The sequence below is a fragment of the Aulonocara stuartgranti genome (genome assembly GCF_965226115.1).
Source record: "Aulonocara stuartgranti genome assembly, chromosome: 7".
Taxonomy (NCBI): Eukaryota; Metazoa; Chordata; class Actinopteri; order Cichliformes; family Cichlidae; genus Aulonocara; species Aulonocara stuartgranti.
The window spans coordinates 19,637,080-19,659,344 of NC_138945.1; the positions used below are offsets into that span (position 1 = coordinate 19,637,080).

A 22,265-nucleotide genomic window follows, 5' to 3' on the forward strand; every position below is an offset into this window, starting at 1 on the left:
AATGGCAGAGGAGGTTTGGAACGGTGCAGTTACAGAGTCAGCAGAGCGTTGGCAATTTTGATCTGTTAGGAAAAGGTGTCAGCATTGGTTTTTTTATCCTTTAGCCTTCATTTATCCGATAGTGTTGGAGGAAGGATGCTGTGCATTCCTCTGCGTGAATAGGAAAGTATTAACACAACAGGAGAGAAGGTAAAACATAACAGCCAAAATGTAAGGCCGTCCTTGCAAAACATTGTTTTCTACTTCATCACATGCATGACAAATTAGTCTTGTACACCGTCTGAGTTCAGAAGCATTACGACTACATGATCAGTTGTAAACCTGTGATCAGTATGTCATAGCACTGAGCGTATTACTGATGATAATGGTGGAAGGTAGGCCACAAATATGCTCTCAAATGTGCTATTTGGGAGTCAATCAACAGAACTTCTTACTCCATGATAATAATCAGTAATATGATCACATGATTGTCATAATCTATCAGGAAATAAGTGGCCTTTTGCATGTCTAACAAGGTGATTTTTAATTTTGTGCACGCAAAATGTATCAACAATGAGAATCTTTTGTTATTAACTTCACTAAACAGTTTGAATTTGTTATTTTTCAGTACATTAGGAGCAAGAATTTGGTACAATTATAAGTAGTGCGCATGAAGGTCATCGCTGTGAAAAGGGAAAAGTGCCCATAAAACAACAAATGTGACACTGACCACTGAGTGATCACTGTGTGTAAGTTTGATTAAAATCTGGCCAATACTGCAGGAGGAGCTGCATTTCTTGTGAACTGTAGCTGGACAGAGGGACAGGTGGTTGTCTTGGCATTGCATGAACTCATAGCCCCCTTCAGCCAGATCAGATAAAACTGTACACATGTGCACACAAATCGTTTTCTTACTGGGCAGCTCCAGTTTGATGCAGTTGTTGTTATCTCTCCCCACGGGACATTTGTAGACGTCTCCGGTTCTTTTACTCGGCTGTCCTGACAGCGGAGATCCAATCAGAACCCTGAAAAAATAAGGACGAGATGGGAATGGTTACATGGAAAGCCATCCAACATCCACACTACTTGCTTTACAATTGTGATAACAACCGCAATTCAGATGTTATTGCAGCGATTAGAAGCAGTGACTCTGAGATCCACTTCTGAGGTCCACAGCTATTTAGACATGGTTTAATTATACTTGTATAGCAATTGAACGTAAACCATGGTTCACACTGCCTAGTAAAGATGTTATAGTTTATTGTGATTGGCTTGCGAGTTTGTGGCTGCAGTTTTATTATATAATCACTCTGACACAATAACAAAGAAATAGCTGGAAATAAAAAACAACAGTTAATCTCATTTAGCTCTCACCAACACCACATAGTAATGGAAGATAACTCCCAGCTGCTTTTATAGCACTTCAGTGTTACGTTTAATGTGCTGGACAAGTTCAATATGTGTCTTGTGTGGGTTTTATTACACTGTGTCTCTCCATCAGTGCATTGATGCTAAAAAAAAGTTTGGTCATCTGCCTTCCTCTAAACGCTCAAGCTTATTAACATTCCTGACTCTAATGGACCCTGTGTCATTTGAAGCAAGACGCAGAGAGGAACAACAACACACCCGACACACTTTCTGCTGCCAGCTGCCTGTGAGAAACATTGTAATTATTTACAGCATTGAACGAGCACTCTTTTCACTCAGAAATGAAAAAATAAACACTTCATAATTACTTCATTAATGATAAGTTAAGTGTTCTTCCTGCTCGTGTCACTGCAAAAAAAGAGCAGCTTTAACAAGGGAATGATTGACAACCACTTAAATATTTCAACAGCGGTTCAAAGCACTGGTATGCAACTTTGTCCAAATATTCATGCTGCACACAGGATGAATAACTTTCCCGATCCAATGGATTTTCAAAACTGTTCTTAACATGAAAACCAGGCTTGTACAGGCTGTTGTTATTACATAAAGTTAAGTTTTAAAGGCACAGCCGTGTGAATAACTGTATGTAAAATGTGTGCTGGTGTCATCAACTCTAGATGACTCAGAACTTTCTCCAACAGGGTGTATTTGAAGTCAAACCATGGTCTTTTTCCCCCACAGTAACCGAGTCATTTTGGCTGACGTAACCAAAGTAGAAAAGTGAAAATAAGCAGCTGCGAGAGGGAAAATTGAAACGGTGTCCAGATTCCACTGTTTAGCTGAACGGCAATGAAATGGGTCGTTTTCAGATTGAATGAACAAAGATTGATCCTATCATACTATTTGTTTGTTGGGATTTGCATCTACTTCAAAAACAGCTCAACAGCTATGTTTTTGTGACAAGGAAAAAAAAACTCCTGTTATTAAAATTCTCATTGGTTTGTTGTCAGTATGATAAAAGGGTAAAAATGGCAGTATGGTAACAGGTTGCACAGTAAATGTGAATATGTTAAGATGCTGAATATAGAATTAAACAACTGAAAATGAAGCTGCTAGCTCGGCTTACAACTCTGAATCCTGGTTTATTTGATAATTACTCTTTTTCACTAAGTAGTTTTTCCCGAAAGAAAAAGGTCAGGGATGCAAGTGGCAGGAAATGAGCTTCCTCCAAAGCATGTCTGGGATCTGCTTTGGAGATAGAGCAACAAGCTCAAAGAGCTGCTAAACCTCCACAACAAAATGAGAAAGCTGTGGCAGTTTTGACATCTAATTAGGCTGGCACCTGGAAATCTTGTAGGTGAGATGTTTGGGACGTGTCCCATCAGGAGGAGACTGCTGGAAAACACAGAGCAAGCGAGGAAAATTATGTCTCTCAGCTGGGAGCGCCCCCAGATAAGCTGGAGGACATCGCTAGGGAGAGGAATATCCGGGCACCTCTGTTACCTTCTGCCCCCACAAACCATAATTCATCATTGGATGAATAATATATGGATATTTTTCAGCAAAAAATAGGTTACAAGTTCTTAAACCTTAAAACTCTTTAAATGTTGAATTTCTACAATAATAACAAATCATTTTCACATGATTTAAAAAATGAAAACATTGCACTTTTCTGAAACCTTTCCCAGCAATGTTGTGGAGAGCAGACAAATCTTGGGGTTAGCCAAGGTTACAAGAGGCTCCAGCGAAAAGCTGAACCGCCTGTGCCACATGTAACAGCTTTTCTCTCCCCACCCTCGCTGACGGTTAAGGCATCTGTAACTAATCAGTCACCTCCCACTTACAGCAACCTGCGTGTTACATCACCATGTGATTGCTATATTTTCTCATTAAAATATTTTCCCAAGCGTAACACTGAGAGCTACAGGTCGTCTCTAATTTTTCCCCACTAAACCTCTGTAAATCATTCAGCCTCGGTCATGTCCTCCCTCCGCTCGCAGCGTGCTTTGCCCTCATCACTAGTGTGAAACAGAACAAAATCAAGCTTTTTGGATGATATGTAGCACACATGTTTGACTGCACTGAGGAGTTTCAGTTGCAAATGGCTCCACTGATTAGCAGTAAGTGAATTACTACAAGTGATCTCATATGATCTCGATAAGTTAACTAGTACAAAGCGCCATCAGGTATAGCCATGCAGGAAAGGATCAGCGATTATAGTGCAACAGGTCTGACTTTAGAGTAACTAAAGGAGTTTGCAGAAAGCAGAAGAGATAAAAGATTTTAAAAACATGTTTCCATGTTTATTTTAGCAAGAAGCCACGGATGCTTGGTTTCATTGTATTAACAGGCTGGGTATGTGAATACTCTGGCGGGCAGTTTAAGGTTAACAGCTAGTAGTAAAAACAAGGACCTTCATTACAGCCGCAGCTGGTGTGCTCGCCCCAGCTTAATTTTACAAGCGAATCAGTGTTTTTTTCCTTTTTTTATTATTTTCTGGAGTAGAATTTAACTGAATGAACACTTGTCTTGATACGTGTGCACATTTTTGGCCAGAATTCTCTTAAACAAAAATATTTATTGGGAAAAAAAGACATTTAAAAAATGTATTATACCTCTATTACTTGTCTGTTATATAACATTAGGGATGCTCGTGGCAATTCATTTCTTAATCAGCTAAACAGGTCAGTTAAGAAATAGTCAAATATTAAGTTAAATTTGAAAACGGTTTAAAAAAAAATATCCCCATTCCAAAAGGTCACATGACAATCTCATTGGCTCACGGAGTTGTGATGTCACTACACTTTGATCCTTTGAAGTTTGACCTTAAATAGGGGTGAGAAACAGCAATTTGTAGTTCGTGTCTTCGCAGCATTTGTGTTTGCAGCTTTCACACGTTCACCACAGAAACTTTTGGAAACCTTTTCAGAGTTGTCGTGTACAACTTTCAACATGTATCCTACAAGACACCAACCAAGGCAAAAAGATTACGCCGCTTCTCCTTCCTGTCATGGCCGGCCAAATGACCTCTTAGCCGTCCAAAGGGCATTACATGACAGTAGGAAGGAAAACTACCACCTCCAGAATAAAATTCAACAGATTGAAGACGAGAAACTTCAACTGGAGGAGAAGTGTAGACAGATGGAAGCGCAAAATAAGAACCTTGAAGAAAGACAACAACGCCAGCCCGACATAACAATTATTAATGAGGGCTGGGGAATCAAGTTTGGACAAGCCTGAGACCAGATTGTCTTCCTAATTAAGGAAAACAAGCAAAAGAGCGCGGAACTAAAGGAGATGTCCAACCAGCTTAAAGACAGCAAAGCTACTGTTGAGAAGACAGAATGGGATCTCCAATATATGGACCAAAGGAATCGGCTGCTCCAAAAAAACTTCGATGAAGCTGCGAAAAAAAATAAAGAAATCCTCCAACAGAAGGAAGAACAGGAGAAAAAGCAAAGAGACATGGAGCACAAACTCAAAGTCACGGAGGAAAAATACACAATGCTGAAAGTAAAGTTGGATGATACACTGCGCCAAAACAAAGACCTTCTTCAAGAGAAAGAAAGATTGAAAGAAGAGAAGTGTATTGTCGAAGACTTTGAGGGTAAAAACCTAAAACTGCAACAGTTTTGTAGTGAACTGAAGGACAAAACAAGTCAACTAGAAGGGGAAAAAGAAAAACTGGACAAACAATGCTCACACATGCAGAAAAGGATGGATCAAATGGCGAGAAACAACTCCGAGCTCACTAAGGGGATATTGTTGGAATACAACAACTTGAAGCGCAAACACACTGAAATGCAGGCGCAAAAGCAAGAACAAGACAAAATACATGACGACCTGCAGCGTACGCTCCAAGATATCCACAGAAGAAATGAGGAGCTACAAGACATGTACAAAGAAGTACAACAGAGAAACGCAGATATGCACAAGGACAAGATAATGCAGGAGGAAACATCCAAAGAGCTCAAGGAAAAGCTTGAAGAAAAACGAGCAACACTGGAAGAGGTGGAGAAAACATGCAAGAAGCTTGAGAAACAAAACGCAGAAACCATCGATGAGTTGAGAACCCTCATCCTGGAAAAAAAAGCTCTTGTAGAAAAGTGCATGAAAAAGAAGAACAAACGCTTCCGCTGGCCCTGGACGAGAGACTCTACTGCTTCCTCACCTGGTGTAGCCTCGTCTTGCTCCACCTCTGTTCACCTCCCCAACCAGTCCCGGCAGTTGACTGCCCCCTCCTGAGCCTGGTTCTGCCGGAGGTTTCTGCCCGTTTAAAGGCAGTTTTTCCTCCCCACTGTCGCCTAGTGCGTGCTCAGAGGGGATTGTTGGGGTTTTCTCTCCTCTACCTTGTTTCATTATTTACTTGTTAACGTTTTGTTCTTACTTCATTTTACCTTGTTTCATTATTTACTTGTTAACGTTTTGTTCTTACTTCATTTTACCTTGTTTCATTATTTACTTGTTAACGTTTTGTTCTTACTTCATTTTACCTTGTTTCATTATTTACTTGTTTAACTTTTTCTTTTTCAACTTATTTATAAAACAATAAACCAATTGAATTTATCCTTTGAGTAGTTTTCATCTAATCTTTTCATCTATAACTTTTTCAAACATTCATATCTGTCGTTTATCTTCTTCTTGAAACCTCATAAATGGTGAAGGAAAAATCCTGGAACATGGTTCCAGGAAAAAGATAATTTAAAAAGGATAATTTAAATATGATTAATCTGTTTGGAAATCTGCAGGTAAACTGTCTGTCTGAGAAATTGATCAAATTAGAAGAGAGGTCAGCTGGATATTTAGATGTCACTCCTCTTATGCAAATTAATCAAATTCCTAAAGTGTAGTATTGCTGATTTTGAATAAGACCTTGAAGGACAGAAGACACATTTTCCTGGTAAAATGATGGCTGTAAAATTGGTGAAAGGGAGCCGACCAACTGGTCTGCTTCTCCCACCCAGTTTGTCATGGTCCATGGGTCTTTGATCCAAGGTTTTGAGTCTTTGAGTTGAGGATTCATTCTAGTTTTGAATTTTAGGTTCTTTGGATTAGGTTTCTGTCGTGTTAATGTTTTGTTTTCTATTCACAAGGTTGTTTTTAATACATCTTGTTAATTTTCTGATGCTTTGTATAAGTTCTTTATGGCGATCGTGGCTCAAGAGTTGGGCGTTCGCCTTGTAATCGGAAGGTTGCCGGTTCGAGCCCCGGCTTGGACAGTCTTGGTCGTTGTGTCCTTGGGCAAGACACTTCACCCGTTGCCTACTGGTGGTGGTCAGAGGGCCCGGTGGCGCCAGTGTTCGGCAGCCTCGCCTCTGTCAGTGCGCCCCAGGGTGGCTGTGGCTACAATGTAGCTTGCCATCACCAGTGGGTGGATGACTGGATATGTAAAGCGCTTTGGGGTCCTTAGGGACTAGTAAAGCGCTATATAAATACAGGCCATTTACCATTTACTTTCTAGCCTTGTTTGTGCCTTCAGTTTCTGTTCACTTTAGTGATGTATTTAGTGAGTCTCCCTTTGTGTTTCTGTTCTGGCCCTCCTTCTGTCTCGTCTGTTTGTCTTTATCTTTCAATGTTTCTTCATCTCTGTCTCAATGTCTCACGTTCAGTCTGTCTTCTTGTCTGTTTTCTTTACTTACTTCCTGTCTTTAATTTGAAACATTCAGTTTCCCTTCATGTCTTGCGCAGCTTTTCTTCCTGTCCTGGGCCCTCACTGGTTCCCTGATTGTCTTCATTTCCTCTGTCCTCATTACCTCTTGTGTATGTACTTTCTCAGTCCTTCTTTGTCATTTGTCGTGTTGTCCATGACCATATCTGTGTGCCATGTAGCTCTGATTTCCATGTGCTGTCTGAATAAGTAATCCTAGTGTTTCTTGGATACTTGTATTCCCTGGCTGTTCTGAGAACTTTGCTATTTTAATTTAATTAGCATTAAATACACACCGTATGTTCGACTTTTGTCTTCTGAGTATTGCATTTAGATATGCAACCTCTTAGACACAGTGATCCATAAGACTGTTGGTTAATTAGTCCAACACTCTAATAAGGGAATTTGTGAGAAACCAAAACGGTATGAAAACAGTCATCTCACCACCAAAGCTATCAATTTGATGTGGGAAAATTCTCTTTACGACAAAAGACGTGGGACAAGATATGGCAACTAGATAAGCAGGAATGGATGCAATTTACTGAATGTATTCATACAATGACACTAAGTGTGGTGTGAAGTTACTGCATGAGATGAGCTTTTTCTTTCTGTTTATTTAACCTTATGCTGCTGCAGACCTGTACCACATGTAAAGTGTTGCAAAAATGTTCCAGATAAGACGCCTCGTGTGACTTTTAGGTAAAATATTAACACATGAAGTCATCTTTATTTTTACAACAAGGTTCGCGCTGGAACGGTCTTGTCTTTCAGCGAGCATCTGTGTGTAACCCACATAAAATGAGGGTACCACTTTAATGAGTGATAAATATGAGGAGAGATGGGCAGCCTGCCCAACCAATTGAAATGCACAGGTCCCAGTATGCAGATACTAACCCCATGTTTGCCTACTGGTGGTGGTCAGAGGGCCTGGTGGCGCCAGTGTCCGGCAGCCTCGCCTCTGTCAGTGCGCCCCAGGGCAGCTGTGGCTACAATGTAGCTTGCCATTGCCAGTGTGTGAATGTGTGTGTGACTGGGTGAATGACTGAATGTAGTGTGAAGCGCTTTGGGGTCCTTAGGGACTAGAAAAGCGCTATACAAATGCAGGCCATTTGACCAATGGGAAAGCAGCCTGCCGCTGTATGTCTCACCCACCTACACTGTGTTCGGTGCTTTGTGTGGAGGTAGTTGCGTGCTAGCAGGAGAAAAGAGAGACTGAGGTTTTTGAGTTGGAAAGAGTATTAGATAAAAGTTTGTAACCAACTGTGCTGCACATAAGTTTGCTGGTTATCAGCTACCTTTCATGTTAAAAGTAGCCAAAGTGAGTAAACAGGCGAATGCTGCAGTTTTCTGGCGACTTTATAAAGTACCGCGTGGAGCTAAACTGTTAGCCTTTGTTAGCTCTGGTCGTTATCAACTGCCTGAAAGTTCATCTCAATCTGCTTCCAGAAGTAAGGTAACACTTGAAGCGCGACAAATGTTTATTTTCTTTCACGTCGTATTACTGTCATTAAAGAGAAAAAAAAACATGTCCTGTTACGTTATTTAGAGCCCCGCATTTTCTGACCGAGAGACACCATACTATTGTCTTCGGCGTGTGTGTGTGCTTTTTTTGTGTGTGTGTGCTGAATTGTTCCTGAGGTGGATCCTCAGGAACAATTCCCAGCCTTCCCACCTGGACTTAAAGCAGGGGTGGGCAATTCCAGGCCTCGAGGGCCGGTGTCCTGCGGGTTTTAGATCTCACCTTGGATCAACACACCTGAATCACATGATTAGTTCGTTACCAGGCCTTTGGAGAACTTCAGGACATGTTGAGGAGCTAATTTAGCCATTTAAATCAGCTGTGTTGGTTCAAGGACACATCTAAAACCTGCAGGGACACCGGCCCTCGAGGCCTGGAGTTGCCCACCCCTGACTTAGAGAGACTGAGATTCGCTTCTTTTCCACTTGATGATCTGCTGCACCTTGCAGTGTGTATCACTCACACTTTAACACAGCTGGTTATTCATAAGACCACTGACTGACATTCTCTCATCCCTATTTTCTTTCACACCCTGGGAAAGAAAATAGGAGTGGACATTTTTTATTTGGGACTTTAAATAATAAGCTGTTGTGTAGAACATTTTCCACATGTGAAAAGAGTGTGAGATTTTCATTTGAATGTACATTGGATTTGTGTAATCTGTTTGTATAAAAGTTAAGGAGTCAGGTTACTAGGGTGCACCCGAGCATTGAAAACCAAAAGGGACACTTGGCCAAGTCATTGTCTTAGTATGTGTTTTACTTTTCTTTCATTTTTTGTAAGTTTCTTTTCTACAATTGTAAAGTGCCTTTAACCTGTGCTTGTCAACCTTATGGTTTATTTCACTAAAGTCGGTTGGTTCTTTTGAGTTACATTCTTGTCTCAGTGTCTCATTTAAACACACCTCTGTGCTCCTATAGTCGAACCTATTGGCCCATTTATATATTCTTTTCAGCAATTCCCCTTACTGTGTTACATGTGAGATGCAGGGATCACATACATCCGGCCTCCTGATGACTTTAGCCCCTAAAAAACGCGCTGCTGATGACACTCACCATTTTCCCTCGCTGTTCTCAAACTGCTGGACAGTGTAGCCGAACATGTCTTCCAGCGGTCCAGAGAAGGACAAACTGTTCTTCTGGTCCACGTTGAAGGAGAACACGCAGGTCAGCAGCACTGCAAAGATAAAAGTACAGTAAAGGTTACGCATGATAAGACTCGAGAGTGGCGCCGCTTTACTTCCTGTTTGAGTCTGCTGTGCTGCTCTTCAGAGTGGATTTACATAAACTGATGGGCAAATACTGAAACAAAAGATGTGCGTATGCAGTTATTTCTAAGTGCAGAAGCCATAAACACTCAGTAAATATTTCTGAAACCCTCAAGATGCCTCTTGGAAATGGAAAAAAAAAGAGATCTACTAAAATACTTTGTAAATGTAATAAATAAAAGTTAGCATTTAGGTATTTTAGTTACAGCAAATATAAATAATTCTATTTATGTCAATATTATTTACGGGTGCATGAAAATGATGTACCCAGATGAGGGCCGAACTTTGTGAACCACAGACACGCACACAGACACACACAGTCATTCTGGAAGAGGAATTTCGAACATCAATGTGAGCCATTTTGGTCAGGGTTCAATCTGACCTCCAGGACAATGGCTTCTTCTCTGCACTCTGCCCAGTCTGGGTCTGTCTGTCACTGAGATGAGTATATCACAGAGCCTCTATATAAATCCATCCATGTCTCATTGTGCCTGCACCACAATGACACTCTTTATATCTACTGTGCCAGGAAATTCCTTCAATATAATTTATTCAATTCCCGGACCTTTGAGGGAGTGTAGAGGAGTAGAAGAACAGTGGGATTAAAAACAGAATGTGCAAAGGCAGACCGCATACATAGACGCACAAGGATAAAGCAGCTATTTATCCTTTGATGGTAATGCTTTGTAGCTAATGTGTCTGAGAACTACATTAAAAGGTCTAGACTGAAGTAATTTTACATCTTTTAGCAACACCCAAGAATTGATTATGTTTGTTGGTTTATCCACCAGATATTTCAGTGTGGTCCACACAGCAACATCCCAGACAGATTGCTTTGATATTTAGAAGAGACATTCACGAGCTCCAGAAAATGAATGAATGTTCTTACTCAGTCAAAACATCCCTGAATCTACACAATTTATTCTTCTGATTAAAAGCATAAAATGATTACAGTAGCATCTAAAAGAGAGCCCTGTGAAAGTACACCCTGTGATTTAGCAGCTTATATGATTTTATCAGGACCTTTCCGTGGTTGTGGATGAATTTTGACTCTTCTTTACAGCGCTGCTTCAGTTTAGTGACGTTTGCAGGCATTCGTTTATGCACAACTATCTTAAGGTCCCGCCACGGCATTTCAGTCAGGTTGAAGTCTGAACCACTGCAACATCTTCACTCTTTTCTTTTTCAGTCATTCTGCTGTAAGTCTTCTGCTGTGGATGTTATCATTTTCCCGTGGCATGACCCAGTTTTGGTCAAGCATTATCTGTCGGACAGATGTCCTCATTGTTGACTCTAGAATACTTTGCTGTTCAGAGAAGATCATGGTTGACTCAAAGACTGCAAGGTTCCCGTCCTATGGCCACAAAACAAGCACAAATCATCACCCCTCCACCACCGTGCCTCACAGTCGGTTTGTGCTGCTATGCTGAGTTTGGTTTTTGCATTGTGCATTATGGACAAAAATCTTCACTTTGGTCTTGTCTGTCCAAAGGATATTGTTCCAGAGGTCTTATTCTTTGTTCAGATGTAACTCTACTGCCATGTTCTTTTTAGAGAGACAGAAGCTAAAGTTTTTCACACATATAGGTTTGGCCTTTTCCCCCCTTAAAAATAACCACCTTCATTTAGAAACTACATTTTGTGTTTACTTGTGTTATCTTTGTCTAATATTTAAATTTATTTGATGATCTGACAAAAATGGGAAATCAGGAAGGGAGCAAACACTTTTTCACACCAGTGTAAAGACAATTTGGAATATCTGATATATACAAAATAATTCTGCATACAGTTGGGTCAAAGTAACTACAGAGCCCACTTCAAGAGACCATTTAATTCGACTGTAAAGAGTTTTTATATACTGCACTAGGAAGCTGACTTATTTTGGGAGCCAGCGTCTAGTGGTCACTCAAGGAACTTTTGTTTTTCTTCAGCACTGGCTTAATATTTCAGCCGAGGTTGTCTCTTGGCTCCATACATTCAAATGTGCTTACTGGCTTACTAAAATCACAAACTGCTGAAAATGTGGAGTGGTCTCTTGTGCATATTAACAACACAAGAAAGCCACAGAGAGCAATACATGCAGGGATTAGCATATGTAAGCATCCCTCTCTGTAAACAGAGCAGTTGTAAAACTGCTAGTCACGTTTAAATGTCGATCATTTAGATTTCATATAAGATTTCACTTTTTAAATTTCCAGAGACCACGAAGGAGGCCTGCTGAGTCATATACAGGAACCCCAGATGAGAAGTATTATCCCCTCTGTTTCTCCCTCAGTCATTTCTGCACTTCCTCTGTGACCCCCTTTCCATCTCTCAGAGAAGCTCAATTTCCTTTTCCTATTAACCTGATTATACACATCTCCACAAATCCAAAGGTACACACGCACACACGGACACACAGCTAATTTAGCTGATTTAAGATGGCTTCAGGCCAACCAGGCCTTTTCATTCATCACAGACTGAGCTCAAGTACAGTTCAGAGTCAAACCGGCCTGAGTTGTAAATCACTTAGGAACATCATTTGTCCACTGGCAGGCACATACTTTGTGTATACCAATCTCATTTCGCTGTATTGGGTGTCTCCTGGCTCTACTCTCTTCAAATCAGAACCAGTGAAGTTATATAACTGTCTATTTTTGTGAGATGGGCTAACATCTGCCCTGGAAAACCAATAAGCAGTCTTGTCCCTCTGTGGATGGAAATGGCCACATGAGTGTCTGAGGTACTGGCATATATACCCATATGGAAAAGAAATAGTAAAAACATATATGATTTACTCATGAAAGTGGCCACTTTCTCATTACTTTCATATATTTTTTTAGTAAGTATACAAAACATACAAGTTTCATTGTATAATTTTTCAAGGGATCTTATATGTGTTTTCACTCTTGTATGCTTTTCATACAAGTTTCATACAAGACAGATAAAAACTTTATAAGATTTAAATATATCTTTTCCATATGGGTATATTTGTCCATCACTGCTGGAAGGTTCATTATGTACTCAGTCATGAGTGTGTATAGCACATCAGTTCATCCTGACTGAAATATCTCAACAACTCCTCAATGGACTCCCATGACATTTTGTGCAGACACTCATGGTCCCCAGGGGAAATAAAATACTTGCTAAGGTCAAGCTGTGACTTTTCTTTAAGAATGAAACTGATCATTGTGGTTTAAGTGAAATGTGTCAAAAATTACTCATTTAGACCCCCTTCAGGACGAAATGTTCTGACTGCAAAAAAGGACAGAATTAAGCAAGATGTAGGTTTGAGTTGTAAAAGTAAAGCCAATGCAGAAGTGCACTGACTCTTCTTTCCTTTTCATGGGATTATGGGTGACTCAGGTTGCAAACTGACTTCTGGATGTAGGTCTATAAGTCTATGGGAAAATGGCCCTTGGCTTCCTTGCTTTTTGACCTCAGTAAACACTTTCTTGATTACTTTATGACACCAGTTGCTATTTTCAAGTCATACTGAATAAAACATGAAGTTCATTTTGTAAGTTATGGTCATTATCCAGAAAAGGGAATTATCGAGGGTTGAATGACTTGTCAGTCGCTAGCCAATAAGCAAGCAGTGTCACTGTCAAACTCAACTTTACCTCATTAGATATGGTTTCAAAAAACGTTGAAATGCCAGAAACAGTAAGCTTAACAAACTTTGCTTGAGCCTTTCTCCAACAGTAACTGACATATATATTGTAACGATGGTTAAGTGTTACTGGACAGTGACATGTTGGTTTTCTCTGCACACTGTTGTTGTTCCTTTAAGATTCATGTTTGGTTGGGCTGCAGGAAGTAGTGAGGGTGGTGTACAGGAAGGGGTGGGGGGGACCTGGTTGTTCTGTGTGGGTGCCAGGCTGAAGAGAGGTGTAGTTCGAGAGCGCTTCCCCCTGAGTTAACAACCCGCTGGCTTATGTGCCGAATAAACGGACAAACTGAGACCCCAACCGTCTGGTTCTTGTGAACGTTACATTGGTGTCAGAAGTGAAGAAAGAAAAAAGAACCCCAGAACGCCTGAGACCCTGTTGCCGGCGACGCTTGCCGTTACGAGACGAGGATGTTGCCGGGCGGGATTAAGAAGGAGACGGAGGAGAGGGAGGTTCGTCCGCGCTCGCCCGCCCATGGAGTGAGGGAAACGGCGCTGCGGCTGTCTGCCGAGGCTGGATTTTCTCCAGGTTTGACTAGGCTCGGGAACTGTTCGCACAGCGGCCGCGATTCCGGCGGGAAGGAGTCGACCTCGCTTGGCGCGCTGTCACGTGATGTAAACAAACATGGCGGCGCCCAGCAAGCTGCAGCGAATATAAAAACGCCTAAGTTCAGCGGCAAGACGCCATGGGAAGTGTTTATCGCACAGTTCGAGCTGTTAGCTGTTGCAGCTGGCTGGTCTGAGGAACATAAAGCTCTCCAATTGGCTTTGTGCCTGTGTGAGGATGCAGCTGCATGCCTGCTGCTGCTGACCGAGGAGCAGAGGGGAGATTATAATGCTCTGGTCGGAGCACTTCAGAGGCGCTTCGGGCAGTATAACCAACCAGTGCTGCTGAGGTCGGAGTTCCACAACAGACGCAGATTGCCAGGTGAGCCCCTCCGCATTTTGGCCCATGAAGTCGAGTGCCTTTGCCGGAGGGCGTATGACAGCATGCCACCATCAGTGCAGGCGGAGTTAGCTCGGGACCAGTCCCTGCAGGCCCTGAGCCCTAAAGAGCTCCGCATGCAAACTCAGCTTGCTCGGCCGGCCACACTCAGTGCAGCCCTGGAGCTAGCGTTGGAGAGGGAGATGCTTGCAGGATCCTCTGGGGGCGCTGACGACGCACACGTGGTGAGGGCTGTGTCAGCACCTGTGGAACAGATGGAGACGCCAGCGGGCCTGTGCAGTTTGGTGCAGACAGCTTCGCTGCAGTCGCCTTCCCCTCGGGCTGGCCCACACCGCCGACCTCAGAGCTGCTGGGGATGTGGACAAGTCAGACACCTCATCAGGCAGTGCCCCAAGCTTGCAGCGGTTCAGGGAAACGCCCACGGGCCCGTGTAGGCGGGAGTACACGGGCCTGGGAGAACGACATCCCCACACCACCGCCACCTCCACCCGGTGCGGCCATCACTGTGGGCTGGACCCAGGTTGGCGGCTTTTGCCATGTTCCAGTGACGATTGCGGGGGTGTCCTGTACGGCCCTGCTGGACACGGGATCCAATGCAACGCTGGTCCGACCCGATATTGTCCCAACTGGAGCTGCTGTACAACCGACTAACGTGCAACTTAAGACTGTGACCGGTGATCTGGCCCCAATGAGAGGGAAGGGAGTGTTCCAGTTCAAGGAGGGGGACCTCGGTGTGTCTTATGCTGCCTGGGTGGCTGACGTGCAGGACGCCTGCATCCTTGGGCTGGATTTTTTACGAGCCATTGGTGGTGTACTGGACTTAGGCAAAGGCCTCCTCGTACTCCCTGATGGGAAGAAGGTGCCGCTTATTCCTCCCCCGGTCTGCACAGCATCTGCCGCGGCGTCCACCTCCACCGCAGAGACCCCTGCAGACCCGCCAGCAGAACAGCGAGCGGAGGAGGAGGAGGAGGAGAGGCTCTCAGCAGTGAGGAGTATCTGGTCAAAGAACTGTGAGGGGCTGACTCCACAGCAGCAAGAGAGTCTATGGCAGGTACTAAAAGAGTTTAGTGACATTTTTGCCCTGAAAGGAAGTGATGTTGGCTTGACACACTTGGTAGAGCACGTCATTGAGACCGGGGATGCCCAGCCTATTAAAGTGTGCCCCCGCCGCCTGCCCCTGGCTCATCAGGAGGCTGCAGACAGGGAGCTGTGTGAAATGATGAAGGCGGGCATCATAGAACCATCTGATAGCCCGTGGGCCTCCGCGGTGGTGATGGTGCCTAAGAAAAAAAGTCCTAGGATGCGTTTCTGTGTGGACTACAGACCACTCAACAAAGTGACGAAGAAAGACTCTTACCCCCTTCCCAGGATTGATGAGTCCCTCGACTTAGTAGCCGGGTCCTCCTGGTTTTCCACCCTGGACCTGCGGAGTGGCTACTGGCAGGTGCCACTGTCCCCGGAATCCAGACCGAAGACAGCCTTCTGCACTAACAGGGGACTATGGCAGTTCAAAGTCCTGAGTTTTGGCCTTTGCAACGCTCCTGCGACCTTCGAGAGGCTCATGGACAGTGTGCTGGCTGGCGTCCCACGGCAACGGTGTCTGGTTTACCTGGATGATCTTCTAGTGCACGGGAGCTCCTTTGATGCTGCCCTGGATGCCCTGAGACAAGTGTTGGAGAGGGTGGCGGCTGCAGGCCTGAAGCTGCATCCCGACAAGTGCCACTTCATGAGGAGGGAGGTGGAGTTTCTGGGCCACAAGCTGGGTCGTGAGGGCATCAGCACTTTGGAGGAAAAAATTCACACCATTACCGAGTGGCCCACACCAGCAGACCAGAAACAGCTCAAAAGCTTCCTAGGACTGGCGTCTTATTACAGGAGGTTTGTGAAGGGCTTTTCCTCCATAGCCGCACCACTCTTCCACCTGCTGCAGAAGGACCGTGACTTCATCTGGACCCAGGACTGTCAGCAGGCGTTCGACACCCTCCGCAGATCGCTGACAGAGTCCCCAGTCCTTGCCCCCCCTGACCCCGCCCTGCCTTTTGTCCTGGACACTGACGCAAGTAATGTGGGGCTGTGGAGCGGTGTTGTCGCAGGTTGGACCGGAAGGGGAGAAGGTGGTGGCGTACTTCAGCCGGGTCCTGAACAGGAGCGAGCGGCGCTACTGTGTCACACGACGAGAGCTGTTGGCTGTGGTGGCGGGGGTGAGACACTTTAAATACTACCTGTGCGGCACAGCATTTGTTGTCAGAACTGATCATGCTGCCCTTCAGTGGCTGATGTCTTTCAGGGAGCCAGAGGGACAGGTGGCTCGCTGGCTGGAGGAGCTCCAAGCCTTCAATTTCACCGTGGAGCACAGAGCAGGGACGCACCATTCTAACGCAGACGCCCTCTCTCGCCGCCCATGTGCTGCAGCTGGCTGCCGTTACTGTGAGAAGCGAGAGGAAATAGAGCGGGAACTCACGACAATAGATGGAGCAGCACAGCTCGCCTGCAGGGTTCTTCTGGTGGTGGATGCAGCGGAGTGGAGGGCACGGCAGGAACAAGACACAGACCTGCTGCCGGTCCTGCAGTGGCTGGAGAAGGGGGAGCAACCCCTTTGGGATGAGGTCACTGGGTTTTCCATCTGTACCAGGGGGCTGTGGGCCAAGTTTGCAGCTCTCAGGCTGAAGGAGGGGGTGTTGGAGCGTGCCTGGAAGGATCCTGCCACGGGGGAGGAGAGGTGGCAGGTTGTGGTGCCAAGGTCGCTGAGGTCAGCTGTGCTGGGAGCCTGCCATGGGAGCACTGGCTCTGGCCACTTTGGGGTCTCCAAGACTCTTCGCCGCCTCCGCCAGGGCTATTACTGGGGTCAACAGCGGAGGGATGTGGAGGACTTTTGCCGCAGCTGTGATGCATGTTCCTCACACAAAGGGCCACAAGACCAGTCCCGGGCTCAGCTTCAGCAGCAACCAGCAGGAGCCCCAATGGAGCGAGTAGCTGTGGACGTCATGGGCCCATTTCCTCGCACAGACAGAGGAAACTGCTATGTTCTTGTGGCCATGGACTATTTTACCAAGTGGCCGGAAGCATACGCCATCCCAGATCAGGAGGCTGAGACGGTCGCTGATGTATTAGTGGAGGGGATGTTCAGCCGCTTTGGAACAGCAGAGACCCTCCACAGTGACCAGGGGCGTAACTTTGAGTCCAAGGTATTTGCTGCCATGTGTGAACGCCTTGGGACTAAGAAAACCCGCACCACCCCACTTCACCCCCAAAGCGATGGGCTGGTGGAAAGGTTTAACAGGACGCTGGCCCAGCAGCTAGCCATCCTTACCTCAGAACACCAACGGGACTGGGATTACCATCTTCCCCTTACCCTCATGGCCTACAGGTCGGCAGTGCAGGACTCCACCCAATGTACGCCTGCCCTGCTCATGTTAGGGAGAGAGCTGAGAACTCCTGCAGAGTTGGCTTTTGGGAAACCCCCGGACGCGCCAGAGGCACCACCGGGCCGGGACTACGCAAGGAAGCTGCAGGACCGGCTGGATTCTGCACATTCCTACGCCCGAGAGCAGCTGGCGAAGGCAGGCCTGCGCCAAAAGAGGAATTACGACATCACCACTAAAGGGAGGCACTTCCGTGCTGGGGAGCTGGTGTGGGTCTACAGCCCAAAGAGGAAGAAGGGACGGTGTCCTAAACTGGATAGCAGCTGGGTGGGGCCTTGCAGCGTCCTAGAGCGAGTGGGGGAGGTTGTTTACAGGGTGCAGTTGCCTCCTAGGGGGAGGATAGTAGCGCTGCACAGAGACCGGATGGCCCCCTACAGAGGACAGTCCCTCCCCTCCTTTCCAGAGGGACGTGTACAGAGCGTCCATGACCCTGCTCAGAGGGGCCCCCGACCGGGGCTGCGTTCCCCCCCCTCGGACTCTTCACCCCAAAGCCCCGAAGCTCCGCGTCCTCCTCAGGGGCTCAGGAGGTCAAGGAGGGAACGTAGGCTACCGCCCCGCCTCAGAGACTGTGTCGTTCCCTCGGGGACGAGGAACTTATTGCTGGGGGGGCAGTGTAACGATGGTTAAGTGTTACTGGACAGTGACATGTTGGTTTTCTCTGCACACTGTTGTTGTTCCTTTAAGATTCATGTTTGGTTGGGCTGCAGGAAGTAGTGAGGGTGGTGTACAGGAAGGGGTGGGGGGACCTGGTTGTTCTGTGTGGGTGCCAGGCTGAAGAGAGGTGTAGTTCGAGAGCGCTTCCCCCTGAGTTAACAACCCGCTGGCTTATGTGCCGAATAAACGGACAAACTGAGACCCCAACCGTCTGGTTCTTGTGAACGTTACAATATACAGTATATACAACTAGCAGAACATCTTTACAGCGTAGATGGTAGGAAACACAGGCTTAGCTTCCTGGTACATTTAAAGGGAAAGAAAAATAAAGCCACTACAGATGTGTCTTTAACCTGTATTCTTTTCTGAAGGCCACCATATGGTGACAGCAAAAAGCAAAACCATCTTTTAAATAGTTTATAGGTTGGCTTAAAAAATGGTAACAAGCTAATTTCTCCTTGGCATTTTTGTACAACTTACCAGTTTCAAGGCAGTAACATTTAAAGTGGCCACTTGTGATGGATGCTTGCTTTTACATCTTGCTGAACATTCAACCCCTTTAAAAGAGCAGTCAGTTGGACATTACTTTCTGGCAAGTACATTCATTTTAAGCCTATTTGTCAATGGCTAAATTTAGCATCCCATTAAGTATCACAAGAGAACAATGGAAGCACCTTGCTAATTAAGCTAGCTAGCCAACTAGCTACTTTTGGTCTTCCATCCAACCTTTCGTCCATTTTCTGTCATTTAACATGGTCCAGGCCTAATGTACAAACAAATATATGATGTGATAGTGGTTACAAACATCTTTTACTGTTTATAGATAAATAGTACTGAGCTTAAAGCAGCACGCTGTCCTTCCATAAACAAAACTGACAGTGCGTTTTAACTTTAAGACAATTTCCCTTTGTTTTGTGTTCATAATCATTCTGACTGTTGGGCTCTCCACACTACAAAAACAGCAGAGGCCCACAGCGTCAATGAACACGTCCAAAAAAGCCAAAAAATCTGCATGTCATTTATCAAAATGGAAAACATGCTGACCAGAAATGTCTAATCTAAGTTGGTTTGAATACTGCAAAAGTGATATTACAATGGGTCTGTTTTCAGTCAAGGACCACGTGGTCCTGATTGATCCCGGCAGTCTGTCAGCCACAAGATAAAACCCCACTGCTCTCTCTGCCACAGTTATCAAAACCAAAGGAAAACCAAAAGACTTTGCTGCTGATACAGCGAGTGCAGAAAGCAGCACCCGCTGACCTGTGAGACATCACTCAACTTAGCACCTGTAGGCTTCAAAGCTTGGCTCAGCTATGGTTAAAAATCTGCATCCCATTGGCACCTGCTCATCTGTAACATATCTAACCATCTATAAAGAGCTTTAAAGCTTAATGCAAATCACCATCTCTGGGAAACAAAATCATGAAGTGGGCCTGACATTTGACCTTAATTAGATGCAGTGAGAAATCAGTTGTTAAGTTGATCCAAGACAGACAGTCAAAACAAATCTTCTAAAAAGAAAGCAAGCAAACATCTGCAGAAACTAGAAAAAAGTTCATGTCGTGCTGAACTGAAGACTGAACTGGTGCATTTATCATTTATGGCGTTGACCCTTCAAAGGAATAATGTCAAAAGGGGCTTTGGGTGGGACTCAGACCTTTTCTAAAACCACATGCTGGCATTTAACAAGAGACAACACTGGCAAGAGAAAAGCTTCAAATAATTCTGGCATGTCTGTGGGCAGCCTAGAGCCATGAAGAAGTTATAAAACTGAAATATTTCCAGATTTCCTCCTTTGTTCTTTTATCTTTGTCCATTTTTCTTCTTTACTGCACATTTTTCCCATTTTTCCCCCATCCATTTTTTCTCTGAATTCATCTTCTTTGCCACTCCAGCAGTAACCACGCTACCCTCTCTAATCGCTCTAGGAATGGTTATCACGAGCTGAACTTCTGACAGCTTTTAGCTCCGCTTACTTTGACAAAAATCTTCTCATTTGGCTGCCTGCTCAGTCTCTGCTTTAGTCTTGGCAAATGTGCGGCATGTGGGCTTGCAGTGGACATAAAGGTTATAGATGTAGGCGTGTTTGTGGCTTTACAAGCAGAAGAGAACACAAGTGGCCGCTTTTTTTTTTAGGTTTAGTGATTGCATCTGTAGGCAGGGGCGGATTGGATAAATAACACAAGCTAAAAGAGACACACGAATCCGCTGCAGATATGTCAGCAGCTGTGGAAGGATAAAGGGAAGAGGTAGCGTGAGCAGTGCGTAAACAGAGCAACAGCAACTCAGGTGCCCTCTGTGTTTATACAGGCTGGCCTTCAGGAAGCATACTGGACATGCTCAGTTACCTGAATTAAAAATATAGTTAAAAACACAAAATCCACACCACTGACAGATATATTAAGCAGGAGATAAAGTTCACAGCAAGTGATTCACTGGCTGCAGACGATTGGTCACTAGTGGACATTCCAGGTTCCGGTTCCAGTAAATTCAACCCAAGAAATGAAGAACAGATACTACAGATGTGATGAAAGCCTACAATTTGTTACCAAGGTTTATGCCAAAAAAAGTAAAAATGTGACAACACCTTTGGAGATGTTTGCTTATTAAGCTTAACAAACAAGTGCACCAACAATCATGCGTTTAGACAGAAGACGGCTGATCATGGACAAATTATAAGCAGACAACCAAACCATTTAGGAAGCTTATCCAGAGAGACATTGAGTTTGGAGGGGTTAGCACTCACTAGCTGGGATAGGCTCCAGACTCACCGTTACCCTGAACTGCATAAGCAAAAGAAGATGGCTCAAATTTATCTAATCTATGCAACTCTATGAGGTACCTTGAGCTGCATGTAGATTACACTGTGAGAAAGTTTCTGCCATTAACTTTGTATTAACAAACTGCCAAAATGTACATATCCTTAGGTATTGCTGTTATTGTTCACAGACTGGGTCAGGATCATTGAAGCAATGTTTAAAGGTGCAGTGTGTAAAATCTCACCACTAGATGTCAGTAGATTGAAGAATCTAACTACAGTGGCCACTGTAGGACAAACAACTTTGGCTGTCATTCATTTTTAGTGAGTGTAGGCTGTCAGTCCCTCAACTGTCCATCACTACTATTTACTATGGAAGAGCTGTAAAACTTTGTGAAAGGAGATCGATACAGGTCAGTGAGTGAGAGAAGCTCACTTCTGTCCAATTACAATGATACCGAGTGCCGCTGTTAGCTGCTGTTAGTCGACGTTAGTGAAACTTCCTTCAAAGTGGATCTAACGTTGTTGGATAGCAATTTAATTTTTATACAATGTGAGAAGGTAACCAAAGGGTTTATCAGAGCATGATTTTTAGAACACTTGAGCCCAACATTGTGTTGCTGGCATAATGTTAGCTTTAGTTGCTGTTTAGTTGGCAACACTGCATGAAATTGGTTCTAAGAATAGTGGACTTTTAAGGTTAACAGTACCTTCACATAGTTATACTTCTTGTCAAATCCTCAAAATTGCAAATATTTAGCAAACTTTGCAAATATACCAGCCACTCACAAATAGCAGACATATTTGGCAGTCCTAATGTGCATAAATAAGGTGTTTCCTTTGACAGGCTAATATGCCAAAGGTAACACAAGATACACAGCTGGAATTTTAGAAATTTGTGAAATATGCTCCAGACGTTTGCGCTGTTACCTAAATTAAATCTGAGGACAAAGTGAAGTCTTTAGCTTTGTTAGTGTTATAATAAAAGTATTGGGCAAACTTCATATCACTAAAAGCACAAAGACAACCCTAGTGGTGGAAGAAGTGGCAGTCCTG

At 44.4% G+C, this 22,265-nt stretch overlaps 1 protein-coding gene across 2 annotated transcripts in view; it reads right to left on the bottom strand.

Moving 5' to 3' along the window:
* itga1 (integrin, alpha 1) overlaps positions 1-22,265 on the bottom strand; it is a 71,638-nt gene that overhangs the window by 26,464 nt on the left and 22,909 nt on the right. For both annotated transcript variants that reach the window (XM_082539464.1, XM_082539465.1), the window contains exons 2-3: positions 9,569-9,689; positions 895-1,004 (exon numbers count right to left, since the gene is read on the bottom strand). In XM_082539464.1, the coding sequence (XP_082395590.1) occupies positions 895-1,004; positions 9,569-9,689 (231 nt within the window). The remainder of the gene's footprint in view (positions 1-894; positions 1,005-9,568; positions 9,690-22,265) is intronic.